The 21,264-nt window shown below is 47.5% G+C and overlaps 1 protein-coding gene across 4 annotated transcripts in view; it reads right to left on the bottom strand.

Annotated features, from left to right (window-relative positions):
• LOC117365011 overlaps positions 1 to 21,264 on the bottom strand; it is a 127,806-nt gene that overhangs the window by 42,927 nt on the left and 63,615 nt on the right. For 2 of the 4 annotated variants that reach the window (XM_033954832.1, XM_033954834.1), the window contains 2 exons: positions 13,846 to 13,962; positions 13,640 to 13,705 (listed from right to left, as the gene is read on the bottom strand). The exons of 1 other annotated variant lie outside the window; for it this stretch is intronic. In XM_033954832.1, the coding sequence (XP_033810723.1) occupies positions 13,640 to 13,705; positions 13,846 to 13,962 (183 nt within the window). The remainder of the gene's footprint in view (positions 1 to 13,639; positions 13,706 to 13,845; positions 13,963 to 21,264) is intronic. One more of the 4 variants, XM_033954833.1, reaches the window with a different exon arrangement.

Here is a 21,264-nt window from a genome sequence, read left to right as displayed (position 1 = left end):
GAGAAGTTTTGGCAAGGGTTCAAGATTAGGCACATTAGAACCTCGGCCTATCACCCACAGGCAAATGGGGTAGTAGAGCGCTTCAATCAAACGCTAAAGCAAATGCTCAAGAAAGTACTGAAAGGGGACATGAGGGATTGGGACTTGTTTATACCCCTTGTATTATTTGCAGCTAGGGAGAGAATCCAGGACTCCTTAGGGGTAAGCCCCTTTGAGATGCTCTTTGGGAGGCGTCCAAGGGGGATACTAGACATGATAAAGGAAGGATGGGGCACTACTACGGAAAGGGATGAGGACATAGTATCGTACCTGACCCATTTGAGGAACAGATTAGCACGGGTGGCCAAGATAGGCAAAGAGAATCTGGAGTGGAGTCAACGGAAGCAGAAGGTATATTATGACCGGAAGACTAAAAACAGACAGTTACAAGTGGGCGAACGGGTGTTGGTCCTTATTCCCTCTGATCCGCATAAATTCTTAGCCCAGTGGAAGGGACCGGCCACCGTCATCGAACGCCTAAATGAGGTGGATTATAGGGTTAAGGATGATAAAGGGAGAAAACAAACCTACCATATTAACCTGTTAAAACCTTGGAGGGATCGGGAAGTATTGGCCTTACTCGCGCAAGAAAGCCAGGAGGATGAATTTGGACCCCAGGTGACGGAGTTAGACCAAAAAGAGGAGGTCAATTTAGGACCTGAATTAGACCCTGGACAGGAACAACAAATGAGGGAACTAGTAGATAGCTTTGGGGATGTATTCTCCGTGACCCCTGGACACACACAAGTGGTGACCCACGATATAGTAACAGACCCGGGTAAAGTGGTAAGGGTCAAGCCTTATCGGCTGTCAGAAGGGAAAAGGAGACTAGTCCAACAGCTAGTGGAGGAAATGATAAGCCTAGGGGTGATAGAGCCCTCCACTAGCCCGTGGTGTAGCCCCATAGTAATAGTGCCCAAAGCGGACGGCACCCCCCGCTTTTGTATTGATTTCCGCCAACTGAATGAAGTGTCCAAGTTTGACGCTTTCCCGATGCCTAGGGTGGACGAGCTCTTAGATCGTCTGGGCCAGGCTCAATTTCTCACGACACTGGACCTCACGAAAGGTTACTGGCAGATCCCGCTCACTGAGACCGCCAAGCCCAAGACCGCTTTTAGTACCCCCAAGGGTTTATACCAATTCACTAGAATGCCATTTGGACTTCATGGCGCGGCGGCTAGTTGCCAACGCGGAATTAACGAAGTCCTACGCGAACACCACGACTACGCCGAAGCGTATCTAGATGACATTGTAATATATTCTCCGTCGTGGCAGGAACACTTGGTGCAGGTAGCAGCGGTACTGAGGGCATTAAGAAAGGCCGGGTTTACCATTAACCCAAAGAAATGCTTCTTGGGACAGAAGGAGGTGAGGTACCTAGGTTATGTTGTGGGGCAGGGACAGATAAGACCCTTGGTGGACAAAGTCCAATGCATCAGGACCTACCCACAACCTGTCTCCAAGAAACAGTTGAGGGCTTTCTTAGGATTAATCGGGTACTATAGGAGGTTCATCCCATCCTTTGCTTCCCGAGCCAGCCCGCTCACTGACATGTTGAAGAAGGAGAGAGCCGATAGGTTACAATGGGAACCCAGAGGTAGGGAGGCCCTGGAGGATCTCAAAAAAAGTCTATGCGCCCACCCAGTATTGGCAGCCATAGATTTTAAGAAACCATTAATTCTCCAAACAGACGCCTCTGGTAGTGGTGTGGGTGCTGTTCTTAGCCAGGAGATTGAGGGGATTGAACACCCGTTGTTATATCTCAGTCGGAAGTTACATCCGAATGAGAAAAATTACGCAACTGTAGAACTAGAGTACCTTGCGGCCAAGTGGGCTATGGAAACTCTGGGGCATTATCTAGAGGAACGCGAGTTCACGCTGGTCACTGACCATGCTGCGCTGAAGTGGCTCCATACTATGCGCAATAACAATGCCAGGTTAACACGCTGGTATTTAGCCCTGCAAACGTTTAGATTCAGGGTAGTGCATAGGCCTGGGAAGCTTAACGCCAATGTGGACGTCCTGTCTAGAATGTACGAGACACCCCAGCAGAAGCAGAAGCCTCAGACTAGGCAGCCTTTAAGTGAGGGGGTATGTGACATTTCCGCTCCCCGAGACGGTCATGTCAGAGTGAAAACCCGGTCTCAGTCTCTTACTCGAGACCAGACTCTCACTGAGAAGGATCAGGAAGAAGATCCTGAAAGCCTAGCTGCCTATCCTGAGCCTTCTAACCTAGAGCAGTGCCCTGAGTATAGGTTAACTGCCCGGCCCAGAAAAGCTTCCAGTCACACTAAGGGGTTTAATCAAGCTCCCAGTGATATTCTACCCTGTAGCCTGAGGGGGAGCCCAAGAACACACAAGCTAGGCACACAATCACCCAGTGTAGGGCGTGGCCCTAAGCCTGTTAAGCAGCTCTCCAGAGCATTAAAGGAGGCTGCCCAAGAGAGTCTGGGGGAGAGAGTTCTCCGGGCCAGGAGAAGGCCAGACCTCACTCCAGAGCCAATGGAGTGTGAGGCTCCAATGCCTCAGGAACCAGCAGAGCAGCTGGATACACCAGAAAGCATGGACCTGGATGAAGGGTGTATGCTGGAGACCGTTATGGAAGAAGCCATGGATGTGGGCTTGGCAACTTTCCACTAAACACTACAGGTACAAGGCTGTACAAGAATAATAGTGGAGAGGAGTTTTTGGCAGAACTGTTTTGATGGTTTGTGCTGTAAAAACAAGCTTAGAGCAGTGCTGCACCAGCTTGATTGGATTGCTACAGTGCAGCTGTGCAGGAGCTCAAAAGAAGCCCAAAGGACTGTGAGCTAATCAGGGCTGGAAATTTAGGAGCCTGCAGTAAGGCTTCAGTTTTTGTCTTTTGTTTTTGCTTAAAGTTTACTTTATATGCAAGACTGTAAATACCTGGTGAAGAAACTGGACTGTGTTGATTAGTAAGCCCAGGACTCCAGCTCAAGGCTGGATAATTGCTTAAGAGACTAATTGTGCTGTGTTTTTTCAGAGACTGTGTGATCAGGTAGAGCAAGCCCTAAAACCTGGACTGGAATTATACCTGATAGAAAGCTTGCTGTGCTTTCACTGGACTGGGGTGAAAGTTAAAAGTCTTTTTGTTTTCTGTTTTCTTTCTGTTTGCCCTTGTTTGGGAAGAAAGGAAACTTGGACTATAATAATAGCTGATATGATTTATGTGTTAAGTGACTAATTAAACTTTTCACATTATTTTGTTCCACTTGACTCACGGTGCTTTATTTTTAGCAAAGCCCAGATAGTGAGACACCAGTGAGGTCTCCCCCTTTGGGAGCCACGTCAGGAGTGTGCTACCCTCTACCGGAGGTCTTCTTAACTTTACCAAGACCCCGGCAGGTGACACTACCAAGGGAGGGGGCGGTCCGCCACACCCCGCCCCGGTTGCAGCACAGCCGGCCAGGTCCCCTTACTTTTGTGGCACTTCCCCGACCGACCGACAACAGCCCCGGTCCGACAATCCTCCCTGCCCTGTAGCCGCGAATCTAAATTATCTTCTTACAGCAGCTGTAATAAGGTAATTTAGATTCGCAGTTAAGGGCAGGGAGGTTTGTCGGACCGGGGCTGTTGTCAGTCGGTCGGGGAAGTGCCACAAAAGTAAGGGGACGTGGCCGGCTGTACTGCACCCGGGGCGGTAGAGAAGGAGTGGGGAGAAGGACGCTGAAAGGCCATGGGGAAGACGGGAGGAGGGGGGGAAGGACTCTGAAAGCACTTGAAGACAGAGGAGGGAGAAGGACGCTGAAAGCACATGGGGAATACAAAGGGGTGGAGAAGGACGCTGAAAGGCCATGGGAAGGGCGGGGGGGGGGGAAGGACTCTGAAAGCACTTGTGGAAGACAGAGGGGGGAGAAGGATGCTGAAAGCACATGGGGAAGACAAAGGGGTGGAGAAGGATGCTGAAAGGACATGGGGAAGACAAAGGGGTGGAGAAGGACGCTGAAAGGCCATGGGAAGGGCGGGGGGGGGGAAGGACTCTGAAAGCACTTGTGGAAGACAGAGGGGGGAGAAGGATGCTGAAAGCACATGGGGAAGACAAAGGGGTGGAGAAGGATGCTGAAAGCACATGGGGAAGACAAAGGGGTGGAGAAGGACACTGAAAGGACATGGGGAAGACGGGGGTGTGTGTGGAGAAGGACGCTGAAAGGCCATGGGGAAGACAGAGAGGGAGAAGGACGCTGAAAGGACATGGGGAAGCAGAGGGGGGAGAAGGACACTGAAAGCACATGTGGAAGACAGAGGGGGGAGAAGGACGCTGACAGGACATGGGGAAGATGGGGGGGAGAAGGACGCTGAAAGGAAATGGGGAAGAGAGAGTAGGGAGAAGACACTGGCAGGGAAGAAGACAGATGCCAGACTATGGGGGAGCAGAGAGAAGAAGATGGGTGCCAGACCAATTTGGAAGGGGGAAGAAAGGGAGAGGCACAGTAACAGAGCAAATGGAAGATGCAGAAGGAAGAGAGACAGTGGATGGAAGGAATTGAATGAGAACATGAGGAAAGCAGAAACCAGACAACAAAGGTAGGAAAAGAATTATATTTCTTTTTTTTTATTTTGCTTCAGGATAAAGTAGTATATTAGTTGTGTTGATAAAAATTTATAAACATTAGAGGCTCTGGTAGAAACCCATTTGCAAAGTATGTATTCTTCCCAATTAATATTTTCAAATTAATAAAGTCTTTTTGCTTATTTGTAAATGGGTTTCTACCAGAGCCTTTAATTCAGTAGCATAATTAAATGAAATAACTATTTCTGAAGTTTATATGGACGGGCGGGGACGGAGGGGATTCCTCGCGGGGACGGGTGGGGACGGAGGGGATTCCTCGCGGGGACGGGTGGGGACGGAGGGATTCCTCGCGGGGACGGGTGGGGACGGAGGGATTCCTCACGGGGACGGGTGGGGACGGGTGGGACTTTGGCGGGGACGGGTGGGGACGGGTGGGATTTCTGTCCCCGCGCAACTCTCTAATGTCAAGTTGAGGGAAATGAGCATTTTCGACACCACCTTCTTTTTGCTTTTAATCAAGGTTCTAAGGCCACAGAAGCTTCTCGCAACATTTGTGCTGTGTATATAGTGGGTGCTATAGCTGAGAGAATCGCTCGTGATTGGTATGCCAAGTTCAAAAATGGAGTCGGTAGATAAATGTTCCGACTCCGACTCCTCAGTTTTTTGTACTTCTGACTCCGACTCCAGGTACCCGAAATTTCCTCCGACTCCGACTCCTCAGCCCTGATATAACGTATTGTAAGTTGCTGCATTCGGGTGCCCAAAGAGATTTGCAAACTAGATATTGCTTCCCAAAGTGTCTCTATATTGAAAACCTTGGGCCTCTGCATAGGTGTCATTTCAAAACCCAGACCCTCTGACGTAATTAAAGTACCTGGAGATGGATTCAATGTGAGGAAATCCTGAGATAATTGCTGTTTCAACTCCTCTGGGTGCTCTGGTGGCTGAATTGGCTTCACCACTCCTCCTGCTGAGTCAACTCCTGAACTCAGCAGGTCAGAAGAGGGAACACCGCCGGGACGTTCTTTCCTCCATCTGCTGCTCTAACGCCCCAGGGCGACTCGGAGGACTCCGCTCCTCCGGAGATAGCGATTTGCCTCGAGGGAGAGCACCAACGCTTCAGCGGGCTTGTCTCTCCTAGCCGAGGAAAACTCTGGCTCACTCGTTCACGTCCCATGCTGGAGAAAGGCATCCATCGGGCCCGCAGTTGTTGCCGAAGATTCATCCGGGAAAACCTGAAGTTTGGACTTACGTTTTACCACCATAAAGGTAAAAAGCAACCCTGGAGCCTCTGTGGCAACTTAGCTCCAGCTACCCGTGGCCATCTTCCTTAAGCCACTCCCCTACCTCCTGCTTGTTGACATAATACATGGCTACTTGATTGTCTATACGAATAAGAACTACTTGATCGTGAAGAAGATACTGAAAAGCTTTGAGAGCATTGAATATCGCTCTGAGTTCCAACAGATTTATGTGACGATCTGTGCTGGACTAATGCTTTGAGTACGGAGACCTTCGAGATGAGTCCCCCAAGCGTAGGTCGTGAGGACCTTCTGATGAGGAGGCATTTGAAACAGTAAACCTCTGGAGAGATTGGAAGAGAGCATCCACCAGTGGTCCACCAGGAGTCACTAATGTGTTGAGAGAGTGGGTCGAAAGCCTGCGCCCACTGAGATGCCAGGGTCCACTGAGGGATTCTGAGGTGAAGTCTGGCAAAAGGAGTCACGTGAACTGTAGAGGCCATGTGACTGAGGAGAACCATCATGTGTCTCGCTGAAAGTGAAGTAAGGGATGACACCCTGAGACAAAGCTGAATGAAAGTATCCTGACATTGTTGAGGAAGGAATGCTCTGAGTTGCACAGTGTCCAGTACAGCTCCAATGAACTGTAGAGTCTGAGAGGGCTGTAGCTAGGATTTTGGAAAGTTGATTTCATACCCCAAACTTTGGAGGAACCAAATAGTCCGTTGGGTCGCCACAGTAACCCCCTGAGATGTTGAATCTTTGATGAGCCAATCGTCCAGGTACGGGAAAACCTGAAGACCATGGCTGCGCAGAGCTGTTGCCACCATTACTAGGCATTTGGTGAAAAATCTGAGAGATGATGCCAGGCTGAAAGGCAGCATTCTGTATTGAAAATGAGGACCTTGCGGGAGGCTGGGAGAATGGGAATGCGAGTATAAGCCTCTTTGAGATCCAGAGAGCATAACCAATTGTTGTGATCCAGAAGGGGATACAAAGACACTAGAGACAGCATCCAAAATTTTTCTCTGACAAATTTGTTGAGAGCTCTGAGATCCAAGATAGGCCGCAGTTCCCCCGTCTTCTTCGGGACAAGGAAGTAACGGGAGTAAAACCCCATGCTCTGCTGTTCTCTGCTGTTAAATCGGTAAGTAAACGGAGTAGGAACAATAAGCCACAATGGTTCTCTACGGAGATCTCGGACCTCATCAAGGAGAAGAAAAAAGCATTCATCTCTTACAAACAATCAGGGAAACAGGACTCCAGGGAAATCTATCTGACCAAGTCAAAAACAGTCAAAACAGCAGTTAGGGAGGCCAAATTCCGAATGGAGGAGTCTTTAGCAAGGAACATAAAGAGAGGAGATAAATCCTTTTTCAGGTATATCAGTGACAGGAACAAGAACTCAGGTGGGATAGTACGCCTCAGGAAACCAGGGGGAGACTATGCAGAAACGGACTCGGAGAAAGCCCAACTGTTAAATGAATACTTCTGCTCAGTCTTCACCCGCGAGGCGCCGGGACTTGGTCCTCAGCTGCAGACAAGGGTTGACTTAGCTGATCCATTTAGTAATTTCGAGTTTACGCCCAGCAGTGTCTACTGCGAGCTGTCAAAACTCAAGGTTAACAAGACAATGGGGCCTGACAACCTACACCCCAGGGTGCTCAGGGAGTTGTGTGATGTCTTGGCGGAACCGCTATCCGCACTCTTCAATCTATCCCTTAGTACAGGTGACGTCCCGTTGGACTGGAAAATGGCTAACGTCATTCCACTTCATAAGAAAGGCTCCAAGATGGAAACAGCAAACTACAGACCGGTGAGTCTCACATCAATAGTGAGCAAACTAATGGAAACTCTAATCAAACGCCAATTGGATACGATCATGAACGAGGAGAATCTACGTGATCCCCGTCAACATGGATTTACTAAGGGGAGATCCTGCCAATCCAACCTGATCGGCTTCTTTGACTGGGTGACGAGAAAGCTGGATGTTGGGGAGTCCCTGGACATCGTATACCTGGACTTCAGCAAAGCATTCGATAGCGTACCACACCGCAGGTTGCTGAGCAAAATGAGTTCTATAGGATTGGGCGACACGCTGACGAAATGGATTGGGAACTGGCTTGAGGGTAGGCTTCAGAGGGTAATGGTGAATGGCACCCCCTCCGAAACGACGGAGGTGATCAGTGGAGTGCCACAGGGCTCCGTCCTGGGCCCGATCCTGTTCAACATCTACATAAGAGACTTGGCAGAAGGTCTACGAGGTAAAATAACATTATTCGCTGATGACGCCAAACTAAGCAATGTAGTGGCCAAGAGTACAACAGACAAAAACTCAATGCCCGACAACATGATGCACGACCTACTACTACTGGAGCGCTGGTCTAGGTCCTGGCAGCTCAGCTTCAATGCCAAAAAATGCAAAGTCATGCACCTGGGCAGCCATAATCCATGCAAGACTTACACCCTAAATGGCGAGATCCTAACAAGAACTGAAGCAGAGCGTGACCTAGGGGTGATCGTCAGTGAGGACATGAAGGCTGCCAATCAAGTGGAGCAAGCTTCCTCCAAAGCAAGGCAAATCATAGGTTGCATACGCAGGAGTTTCGTCAGCCGTAAGCCTGAAGTCATTATGCCATTGTATAGATCCATGGTGAGACCACACCTGGAGTACTGTGTGCAATTTTGGAGGCCGCATTACCGAAAAGATGTGCTGAGACTAGAGTCGGTGCAGAGAATGGCAACCCGGATGATCGCGGGTCTCAAGGATCTCCCTTACGAGGAAAGGCTGGATAAGTTACAGCTCTACTCACTCGAGGAACGCAGAGAGAGGGGAGACATGATCGAGACGTTCAAGTATCTCAAGGGTCGCATCGAAGTGGAAGAAGATATCTTCCTTCTCAAGGGTCCCACGGCAACCAGGGGGCACCCGTGGAAAATCAGGGGAGGGAAACTGCACAGTGACACCAGGAAATTCTTTTTCACTGAGAGAGTGGTTGACCGCTGGAATAATCTTCCACTTCAGGTCACTGAGGCCAGCAGCGTGCCTGATTTTAAGGCCAAATGGGATATATACGTGGGATCTATTCACTGAGTTAGGTGGGGAAGGGTCATTGCAGTGGGCAGACTGGATGGGCCGTGGCCCTTATCTGCCGTCTATTTCTATGTTTCTATGTAACTTCCTCGATAGCACAGAGACGGAGCAGAGCTTGAGCTTCCTGAAGAAGAAGGATGGTCTGGGATAGATGGAAGGATACTCTCTTGGGGGGGGGGAGATCAGGTGGTACTCCTTCAGAAACGTCGGCTATGACCAGTGGAGTGCTGCAGGGCTCGGTCTTGTGTCCGATACTGTTTAATATCTTTGTACGGGACCTGCCTCAGGGAGGTAAAATTACACTGTTCGCCGATGACGCTAAGCTATGCAACGTGCAACCATGGCTGACACTATGAGGCAGGACCTACTTTTATTGGAACAATGGTCTAAAACATGGCAACTGAGCTTTAATGCCAAAAAGTGTAAGATTATTCACCCCAGCAGAACATACACCCTGAATGGGGAAACCTTAACAAGAACTGCCGAAGAACAGGACCTGGGTGTAATCATTAGCGAAGATATGAAGATGGCCACACAGGTGGAAAAAGCTTCAGCCAAGGCTAGACGAATGCTGGGTTGCATCCGAAGAAGTTTTGTCAGCTGAAAGCCTGAAGTCATAATGCCGTTGTACAGGTCCATGGTGAGACCTCATCTGTGTTCAGTTTTGGAGGCCACATTATCAAAAAGACATGAAGAGAATGGAATCGGTCCAGCGAATGGCCACCAAGATGGTCTCAGGACTCAAGGATCTCCCATATGAAGAGCGACTAAGCAGGCTGCAACTATATTCTCTCGAAGAACACAGAGAGAGGGGAGACATGATAGAGACATTCAAATATCTTACAGGGCGTATCGAGGTGGAGGAAGATATCCTTTTTCTTACGGGTCCCAAGGCAACAAGAGGGCATCCGCTCAAACTCAAGGGTAGGAGATTTCATGGTGACATCAGGAAGTACTACTTGATCATTGGAATGGCCTTCTACGTCAGGTAGTTGAGGCCAGCAACGTGCTCGACTTCAAGAAACGATGGGATAAACATGTGGGTTCACTTCGGGGAATTGCTTAGGGGAGTATTCTTTTAAGGGGAGGGTTCTTTTGAGTGGGCAGACGTGTTGGGCCGACGGCCCTTTTCTGCCGTTATATTCTATGTTTCTATGACCCAGAGGTCGGATGTAATTAGTTCTCATCGATGATAAAAATGATGGAGACAACCTCCTATGGGAAGAGGAGAGGACAGAGACAGAATGATTGAAGTTATGCTCCATTTTAGATGGTCAAAAAGGCTGAGTAGACTTAGGTGCAGCAAGAGTCTGAGGTTTACGCTGCCTCTTTTGTTGCTGCTGTTGTTTCTTAGGAGGCGGCCTTAAATAAAGTGCTGCCTTCTGAGGATAATGCCTTTGATAAGATGGAGGAGGTCTGTAACTCTTAGCAGTAGAAGGCTTCGGCCGAACTATGGAAGCAAATAATTTTTCATGCTCAGACAAGCGTTTTGTAGCTGCTTCAATCGAGTCATCAAACAGCTCATTCCCTTGACATGGGATGTTAGCCAGTTGATCCTGCAGATTTGGATCCATATCTAAGGTGTGGAGCCAGGCTAGATGGTGCATCGCAACCGAGTACGCAGTGACCCTGGAGGACGTCTCAAAAGCATCAAATGCAGCCTGAACCATATGCTTGCGAAGTTGACCAAGAGTGGAATGCATATGCTGGAACTCTGGCAGGCGATGTTCTGGAAGATACATGAAGAAAGTAGGCATAGTGTTGACCCAATGCTTAAGGTATGATGTAAAGACAAAATTGTAGTTTAAAATCCTATCTGTCATCATAGAATTTTGATGCAGCCGACGGCCAAACTTGTCCATGGTCCTGCCCTCTCAGCCAGGTGGGACTGTGGCATAAACCTTGGCTGGATTAGTTCTTTTTAAAGAAGATTCCACAAGAAGATTGATGGGATAGTTGAGACTTCTCAAATCCCTTACAGTGGACCATCTTATATCGAGACTCCAGTTTGCTGGCAAGCAGGAATGGAATATTGTGTAACAAGGTTTCTTTTAAAAGTCTGCGAAAGAATGCCATTCATGGGTAATTTTAAGGAATTCCTAGGAGGATTAGGCATACCCAGTTCTTCCAAGTACTCCTTAGAGTATTTTGAATCAGACTCCAAAGTGATGTTGAGGTCTACTCATTTGGCATAGAAATTTTGAAAAAGACTCCGGATCAGAAGAGGGGTGGCCCTGTTGATGTGAAGGTGATCGAAAGCCCCGCAAAGTACCCCTCATGGCAGAGAAAGAAGGTGAAGCCTCTCTGGAATATTGATAGCGCAGATCAGAATCCATAGGCAAAGAAGTTGATGAAAAACCACTTGTGGAATGAGCCGGAGAAGCAGAACGTTTTCATTTTGAAGAACCAGCTGGTGAAGAAAACCCTGCAGGAGAAGAACTCGACTGACGAGAATGCTGTGGCTCTACAGTAGATTTCCTCAACAAGGAAGTTGGTTGCCTCGAGAAATGAGGTCTGTCTCGAGAAAAGGACCTGGGCCTCGATGAATGTCTCGACAGATGGTGTGGAGATGAACTGTGCCTGGGGGAACGAGGGAGTGATCTCAAATCCAGTCTCGATGAGGAATGTCAAGGGGTCCTCACCCTGTGCCTCGAAAAAGGCAATGCTTTATGCGTAGAGGTAGGGCTGGAAATTGGAGATCAAAAGTCGAGACACTGATAAGGACTCAGCTCCTTGTGCAGATGTATCTCGAGACACTCGTAAGGACTCAACTCCTTGCATAGAGTGTGTAGATTGGTCTCAAGGCACTCTTAAGGACTCGATTCCTTGTATAGTGTGGATTTCTCTCGAGGCACTCTCAAGGACTCAACTCCTTGTATTATTGCTGAGTGCTCAGACTGGATTGCAGGAAGCAGGGTCGAGGCAAGAGTTAATTTGGCAAGCATGTTACCAAACTCCTGATGCAGAATGACTTCCAGCATATTCTGCAAAGCTGGCACCAAGACCACTGGAGCTGGTACATTTGGTGTGGCTATGGACTCTGAGGAAGACGACCTCGAGGAAGAGTGTTGCCTCGATTTTGAGACACACTTCCTGGGAAGTCTTGAAGCGACTGGGTCCACCAGTGTTGCTATTTGGATGGCCTGTGACTCCTGAGGAGTTGGCTTGGATAGCTTACCTGATGGAGACACTGAGGATAACGGCCCCTCCGGAGAGGATTTAGCTGACTTCCCCAAGGATGAGGACTTCCCCATCGAGGAAGGTTTTAGCGAGGTCGAGGATGAAGCTTTGGGCCCCACAGAAGACTTCAACGGAGTCAAGGTGGAGGCTGCAATTGGGGTTGAGGCTTTAGTTGAAGAAAGATCCATTCTCCCAAAGATTTTTTCAATCTGAACTCGATGATGTTTAAGAGCTCGATTTTGAAGCATAGTTCATGACTCCAGACGATGGTCAGGTCCTAAACACTGTACACACCACTTATGTGGGTCAGTGATGGAGATCGCATGCTGACACCGGCTACATTTTTTAAATCCTGTGACCATCTGGGATATCGAATGAAACACGGCTGCGGCAAAATCGAAGCCCGTAGGCTGAGGCTACGGACCAGACCCCACAGTAACATGACTGAAAAAATTAAACTTTTTCTTTTTTTTTCTCACGTGCAATACAGCGACCCTGTAAAGAAAAGACAAAAATTACACAACCTGCGGTGAAGAGAAGGCAAGAGGTAGAACTAACTCTCACGCAAAGTGTCAAAATGAGGGCTTCTTGGCTCCGCGGAAAACTAAGAATTGAGGAGATGTGTGCCCTACGTTGGGCAGGAAGGCACTCGCGCATGCGTGGTGCGGCAGTCACGAACTTTCTAAAAGTTCTTCAAGCAAGTCTGCTTGTGAAGCTGTCCACATCAGGGCTGCGTGGTTGATGTTCACCCATAAGAACATAAGAGTTGCCTCCGCTGGGGCAGACCATAGGTCCATCTTGTCCAGTGGTCCGCACCCGGCCTATTGCCTGAAACAGTGTTCCCAGACTAATTTTATAACTTACCTCTACCTCTATTCTTTTCTGTACTCTTCTATCCCTTTGTTCTCCAAGTATCTATCCAATATGTCCCATATGTGAGAATATGCTGCCTGCTTGTCCTGGGATAATCCAAAGATGGAGGCCTGACCAACTAGGAGGCCAGGTTGCCAGCTGAGGCCCTCTACAAAAATGTAGGGAGGTGGAGGAAGGGGGGAAGGACCTAGCACAAGACCTGCTGGGTTTGACACCCCCAAGGGTCAGACGGATCCCCAAACAGGACCTGTCCAAGCTCTGTCCGGCACTAAAAACGGGACCAGGAGTCCTAAAACAAATTCCAACAAGCCTAACAGAGGGAGCCAGAGTTTTCCTACCTCAACCTGCTAGAGACTGAGAAAGAATGGATTGTTAGAGGGATCCTCAGCTAATATACTACAACAAGTTTTTGTCTCAGTCTCCACCTGCTGGTCTTAGTGAGGAATAAACCATCGGTAAAGAATAACTATACCGGTCTACCAGGTGAAACAGAAACTGAATTATCAGGAAATTGGGGGCCCTTTTTTTTTTTTAACACTCATGGATTGGCTTTTGAACTGCAATACATTCACTGATTATGTAAAGTGCTTTTTAAAGAAGCATCTGCAGCTGTGGAATTAGAGTGGTTAAGGACACAGACTGGAGGTGGTCTCACCTGCTGTTACTGTGGCTGTAACTTACCTAGTTTCTCTGCTGGATGCTTGATGTGAACCGACAGTCCCCTCCTCTTCTGGTCCTTGCTTGGCTCTGTAATGAGAAAATCTTTGCCACCATGGTATGAACAGCACAAGAAATCTGCAGTAGAGGTGGAGTGAGTGTTCTATGGCTCAAGAGAGCTAAATAAGCTATAAATTTTGGGTCTTTTCTGCACTAAACTTTCTCCTCACCCGTTACACATGCCTTGCCTCTGGAGTACAGTCGGAGGATGAATCCCTTGGGGAAGCTGCCATCTGTGAACACTTGAATCTCAGCAGGTGCCAGATTTATGGGGGTATACTTTATATCTGTGGAATGAAAGGGAATAATGTGAGGGTGTGTGTGTGTCATCTCTCCACCCCAAGTCATTTCTAATGCACACAGACTTTTTGCCACCCATCTCATCTAATTTAAAAACGCAGAATGAGTATCTTGTTTCTGCACTCTAAATTCAATGGATGCATGCAAGAAAAAGAGATAAGATTGACCAACTGTCTCTGCATTCACCCTGTTAGTATCTACATGTGATCCCTCCTCTCTTGGTGACAGGCTTTCAGAGGCCTAAGAACCCGTTTCATCTATTCAGGGGGAATATGAGAAGATTGGTACTTACCTTGATCATCATCTTTCTAGTAAAATAGGCATATCATTCCTGAACTCTTGGGTAGTCAATCACTTCCTGCGAGATTCTGTATAAAACGAAAGGAGTATTGCGTTCAATTCAGGTCTCCTTATCTCAAGAAAGATATAGCAGCACTAGAAAAGGTTCAAAGAAGAGTGATCAAGATGATAAAGGGGATGGAACTCCTCTCATATGAGGAAAGACTAAAAAAGTTAGGGCACTTCAGCTTGGAAAACAGACAGCTGAGGGGAGATATGATTAAAGTCTACAAAATCCTGAGGAAGTGACATCACCGATGCAGCAGGTCACAAGAGGCTGAAGCTCTGTTGGGGCCATGGCGAAAAACAGCAATTAAGCAGTGGAATCGGCACGGTTTTCCCCCTAACAATGCTCCTGTGCTGTGCGATAGTGTTGTCTACCTGCCGCAAGTTGGACACTTATAGATATGCAAGCGGCAAATCAGGTACGGGAATTGAAAAGCTCGTAGCTTCCCTGAGTGTTTCCAAGATGGTGACGATAGCTGAGCAGAGTGAGGACGCAAAGGCCTCGGTAGTAGGAATATATAATAGAGAACGTGGCCCTCCAGAGTCGGGAGGGCTGGCGGAAATGATGGTGAACCTTCGGGAAGATATACTTTCTATCCGCACTGACATTAAACAGGCGGTAGTGGATATAAAAAAGGACTTACAAGACGTAGCTCGCCGGCAGGAGGAACTGGAGACAAGAGTGGACACAGTGGCTGAGGACTTAATCGATATGCAGGGCGATGTGGCGGCCCTGCAGAAAGATGGGGCAGACATCTGGGAGAAGCTGGAGGACATTGAAAACCACACTCGCAGATGTAATTTGCGTCTACGTGGTTTACCTGAGGCGGACTTATGAAGATGTCAAGCAAGTGGCGCAAGATATCTGCGAGGACTTGTGGTGCCTGGCTCAGGGAGAGTCCATTGCAGGCCCTGGGGTGCATATAATAGAGCATTGGGCCAGGAGCAGGGGAATCTTCCCAGAGATATTGTAATCTGTTTAACCTCGTATGGAGTGAAAGAAACCATACTGCAAACAGCCCACCGCCGCAGTAACTATACATGGAATAGGCTGCCCATTGCGGTTTATCAAGATTTGGCGGCACTGACCCTGAAGAAGCAAAGGGACTTTCAAGGGGTAACCCTCTATCTGCGGCAGACCGGATATAAATATAGATGGCAATTTCCCTTTGCCATGCTGATGGCCATCGGGACAGTGCACAAGCTTGTCAAAACCACAGAGGAGGCATGGAGTGCTTTGAAAGAATTGCTGGGAGACGCTTTGCCGGCAGATGTGTACAGTGAGGCTGGTGGGGCCCTACTGGAGATCATAGCACCAGGTGGCAGATAGTACGGCTTCAGGGCAAGCAGAGAAGAGTGCCAACAGGGTCTGTGGTTGGGTGCCCGCCAGGATGCTGCAGTTTGGACTTATTGATGGTGTTACACTCTTTAATATCTGTTTGGGAGAGCAGGTTTAGAACTCTCGGGTTGTGAGGAAACTTGGCTGTTGGAGGATGATTGTATGTGGGGTGTGTGTGGTTGTGGGGTAGTACGAATGGGTTTGTGGGAGTTGGAATGTTTATCGGTTGGGTGATGGGACAAGGGGGAATGGGGAGGTTTAAGAATCAACAAAGAACCTCATTTTTTGGATAATGATGATTATGTGAAGAATTAGAACAGTATCCTCGCCCAATGTTCAATTGATTTAATGCTAATTACTATAGATGCTCTTATGCCAATTATTGAAACTCAACAGAGTGAAATACAATCTAAATTAGATCAGCTGAGAACATTGGAGGGTGAAGAATTATACCAACAACATAAGCAAGATTTTGATACCACTATGGACAATTACCAAGTTGAACAAAAAGCATTTAAAATTAAAAAGTACAAACGTGATGAGTTTGACTTCACAAAAGACTACATTTATTCCTGGATGAATCGGGGCAATAAATCCAAAAGAAATCGACAAGTAAATAAAAAAGTTCATTTCAAAAAGTCCACAAGTGAATCATCCTCAGACGGAGAAGGAAAGAATAAAATGAAAGTTACACAAAAGGATGTAGAACCTACCACCATTCTACCAGAAGCTTTTTAAAGAATTCAAACTCAATCTACTCCTATTCCAGTAGGGGTTCCCGATACTGTCACCAAAGGGACACGTTCAAAGAAAACAATCAAGAAATAAATACAGGTATTTTCAATTTATCCTCATGACCCCTCACAACAGTTTAGAAGGCAGTACTTTTGAAGGGTCTTTCATATGTTCCCACTGTGAGATATGACAGTTTCTCGACTCAGTCCCATTTGTTTCGATTTTTTAGAACACTCAGATTGAAAAAGCACAGTTACTTACCGTAATGGGTGTTATCCAGGGACAGCAGGCAGCTATTCTCACATATGGGTTACATCATCCACGGAGCCCCGATGCGGACAGCCTCACAAGCAGACTTGCTTGTAGAAACTCAGAAGTTTTGAGAGTATTGCACCGCTTGCGCAAGTGCCTTCCCGCCCAGCACAGGGCGCGTCTCCTAAGTTCAGATAGCTAGCAGAGAAGCCAACCAGGGGAGGTGGGTGGGTTGTGAGAATAGCTGCCTGTTGACCCTGGATAAAACCCGTTACTGTAAGTAATTGTGCTTTATCCCAGGACAAGCAGGCAGTCTATTCTCACTTATGGGTGACCTCCAAGCTAACCAGAATGGGATGGTGGGTGTGTTGGCAACTTAAGAGAATAAATTTTGTAATACTCTCTGGCCAAAATGGCCATCCCATCTGGAGAAAATATCCAGACAATAATGAGAGGTGAAAGTATGAACCGAGGACCAGATGGCAGCTTTGCAAAATTCCTCAACAGGAGTGGATCTGAGGAAAGCTACTGAAGCCGCCATGGCTCTGACTTTGTGGGCTGTGACTCGACTCTGTAGATGCAGTCCAACCTGGGCATATCAGAAAGAGATACAAGCAGCCATCCAGTTGGAGATGGTATGCTTAGAAATTGGATGTCCCAACTTGTTCGGGTCGAAGGAGACAAAAAGTTGAGGAGCAAATCTGTGTGTTTTGGTGCGTTCTAAGTAGAAGGCCAAAGCATGTTTTCAGTCCAGAGTATGAAGAGCTGATTCTCCAGGATAAAATTCTGACACCACTTTAGGTAAGAATTTAGGATGAGTATAGAGGACCATCTTGTCATGATGGAAAACTGTGAAAGGTGGATCAGCAACTAAAGTTTGCAGCTCACTGACTCTTCGAGCAGATGTGAGGGCAATGAGAAACACCACTTTCCAAGTGAGATATTTCAGATGAGCTGTAGACATTGGTTCAAATGGAGGCTTCATCAACTGAGCAAGAACAACATTGAGATCCCAAACCACTGGAGGTGGTTTGAGAGGTTTGATATTGAAAAGTCCTTTCATAAATTTGGAAACCACCAGATGAGCAGAGAGGGGTTTCTCTTCAGTAGGCTGATGAAAAGCAGCAATTGCACTGAGATGGACCCGGATAGATGTAGACTTGAGTCCAGAAGTAGATAAGTGCAAAAGATAATCCAGAACAGAAGATAAGGAGGAAACTTGAGGCTCCTTGTCATGAGAGATGCACCACATAGAAAATCTAGTCCATTTTTGGTAATAGCATTATCTAGTGGCAGGCTTCCTAGAAGCCTCTAAAATGTCTCTTACAGGTTGAGAAAACTGAAGAGGAGTTATGTTGAAAGGTACCAAGCTGTCAAGTGTAGAGAATGCAGGTTGGGATGAAGTAGAGGTCCATGACTGTGTAAGCAGAGACGGAAAAACTGGTAGAAGGTATGGCTCCCTGCTGCTGAGTTAAGTAGAAGGGAGTACCAAGGTTGTCTCAGCCATAGAGGAGCTATGAGAATCATGGTGGCATGATCGTTCTTGAGCTTGACAAGTCTTGAGAATGAGAGGGAATGCATACAGGAAGAGATTCGTCCATTCCAATAGAAAAGCATCTGCCTCGAGGCAATGAGAATATATCCTGGAGCAGAACTGAGACAGTTTGTGGTTGGGAGGAGATGCAAAGAGATCTATCTGAGGAGTTCCCCACTGAGAAAAAATGTGATGAAGAGGCGAGGAATTGAGTATCCATTTGTGAGGTTGCAGACGACGACTCAATTTGTCTGCCAAACAGTTTTTCTCCCCTTGGATGTAGACAGCTTTGAGGAAGGTGTGGAGAATTGCCCAGTCCCAAACCTTCAGAGCTTCTTGACAAAGAGAGGGAGATCCTGTTCCTCCCTGTTTGTTGACATAATACATGGCGACTTGGTTGTCCGTCCGAATGAGGACTACTTGGTCGTGAAGGTGTTGAAAAGCCTTGAGAGCATTGAAGATCGCTCTGAGTTCCAACAGAATGATGTGACACTGATGATCCGTGCTGGGCCAGTGGCCTTGAGTACAGAGACCGTCGATGTGAGCCCCCCAAGTGTAGGTCAAGGAATCTGTCGTGAGGACCTTCTGATGAGGGGGTGTTTGAAACAGTAAACCTCTGGAGAGATTGGAAGAGAGCATCCAGCAGGGGAGAGACTGTCTCAATGAAGGAGTGACTGTAATGTGTCGAGAAAGTAGATCGCAAGCCTGCGCCCACTGAGATGCCAGGGTCCACTGAGGAATTCCGAGATGAAGTCTGGCAAAAGGAGTCACGTGAACTGTCAAGGCCATGTGACCTAATAGTACCATTATGTGTCTCGCTGAGAGTGAACAGCGGGAAGACTGTGACAGAGTTGAAGAGCATCCAGACGTTGCTCCGAGTTGGATAGTGTCCATAACAGCCCCGATGAACTGTAGATTCTTAGAGGGCTGAAGGTGGGATTTGGGAAAGTTGATTTCGAATCCCAAGCTTTGTAGGAACCACGTAGTCCGTTGGGTCGCTACAATAACCCCCTGAGCTGTTGAATCTTTGATGAGCCAATCTTCTAGGTAGGGAAATACCTGAAGACCACATTTCCTTAGAGCTGCTGCTACCACCAACTAGGCACTTGGTGAACACTCTGGGAGATGATGCGAGGCTGAAGGGTAGCATTCTGTATTGATAATGCAGATTCCCCATTTGAAATCTGAGGTACTGACGGGAGGCCAGATGAATGGGAATATGAGTGTAAGCCTCCTTGAGATCTAGAGAACATAACAAATCATGCTGATCTAGAAGGGGATATAGGGATGCCTGGGACAGCATGCAAAATTTTTCTTTGATTAAAAATTTGTTGAGAGCCCTGATATCCAGAATGGGTTGCAGATCGCCTGTCTTCTTCGGAACTAGGAAGTAATGGGAGTAAAACCACCCTGCTCTGCTGTTCCAAAGAAACTTCCTTGGTGGCACGGAGATGAAGCAGAGCTTGATCTTCCTGAAGAAGAAGGGTGGTCTGGTATGGATTGGAAAGATACTCTCTTGGAGGAACTTCTGGTGGTACCTGAATGAAATGAAGAGCGTATCCTTCCCTGATGATTGACAACACCCAGAGGGCGGATGTAATGGTCTCCCATCGATAGTAAAAATGATGGAGATGACCTCCTATGGAGGGAAGGGAGGACAGAGGCAGAATGATGGAGGTTATGCTCTATTTTAGACAATCAAAAAGGCTGTGCAGCAGAAGGCTGAGGTTTTTATTGCTTCTGCTGCTGTTGTTTCTTGGGAAGTGCTCGAGTGTAAGGAGCCGCCCTTGGAGTATAACGCCTCTGGAAAATTGGAGAAGGGCATGAAGGTTTTGCAGGAGCTGGCTTTGGCTTTGGTCTGACAATAGAAGCAAAAGACTTTTCATGTTCAGACAATTTCTTAATGGCAGCCTCTATGGATTCACCAAAGAGGTTATTGCCCTCACAAGGAATGTTAGCCAGATGGTCCTGAAGATTAGGATCCATGTCAATGGTGCGAAGCCATGCCAAGCGGCGCATGGCTACAGAGAAAGCAGTGGCCCTAGCAGACAGTTCAAAGGCATCATAAGATGACTGGAGAAGATGCAATCTGAGTTGTGACAGAGTAGCAGTGACTTCTTGGAACTCGAAATGCCTATGTTGATCCAGGTTCTGGAGAAAGCCTGGAAGAATATCAATGAGGAACTTGAGATAAGTAACAAAGACAAAATTGTAGTTGAGGACCTTGGAGGACATCATAGCATTTTGATAAAGACGACGTCCAAACTTGTCCATGGTCTTACCCTCTCTTCCAGGAGGAACTGTAGCATAAACTCTGGAAGGATGGGTTCTTTTTAAAGAGGACTCCACAAGGAGGGATTGGTGAGGTAACTGTGAATTCTCAAACCCTTTGCAATGTAGAGTTCTATACCTCGAGTCCAACTTGCCTGGAACAGCAGGTATAGCATAAGGAGTCTCTAGACATCGTTTGAAAGTTTGAGACAGAAGCCTGTTAAGAGGTAGCTTGAGAGACTCAGCAGGAGGTGGAGGGCGATGCATTTCTTCCAAATATTCCTTAGAGTATTTGGAACCAGCATCCAATTTAATATCCAGGTCATCAGCCATCTGATGAAGGAAGGAGGAAAAGGACAATTGATCCACCAGAGCAGGGCCTCCAGAGGGCCTCGAGGACCCCGAGGTGCCTCGAGTGGAGAACAAAGGCGAAGCCTTTCTGGGGTATTGGTAACCCAAGGAATAAGCAGACTTGGAAGAGGCACTATAAGCAGTTGAATCCTCGGGGTCTGCAATTGGTGACCTCGAGCGAGGAGTAGAATGCCTCAAAGCGGAAGGTCTGGATGGAAGTCTAGATGAGGAAGACTTTTCTGTAGAAGACCTGGGCCTCGATCGATGATAAGAATGCTGTCTGGAAGAAGGTCTCATGTGAGATCGAGGAGACCTCTTCCTATGTCTGGAAACGGGCAGTTCCACTGATGAATGGATAGGGCTAGAAGCTGTAGATCGAAACCCCATAGACTCTGTGGTTTGGATTGAGGAATCTCGAAGCACTCCCAAAGACTCGACTCCTTGCATAGAGTGTGTAGACTC

The sequence above is a fragment of the Geotrypetes seraphini genome, chromosome 8 (genome assembly GCF_902459505.1).
Source record: "Geotrypetes seraphini chromosome 8, aGeoSer1.1, whole genome shotgun sequence".
Lineage (NCBI taxonomy): Eukaryota > Metazoa > Chordata > Amphibia > Gymnophiona > Dermophiidae > Geotrypetes > Geotrypetes seraphini.
The sequence above is the reverse complement of the archived record's forward strand: the minus strand, read 5'-3'. Positions and strand labels throughout refer to the sequence as shown.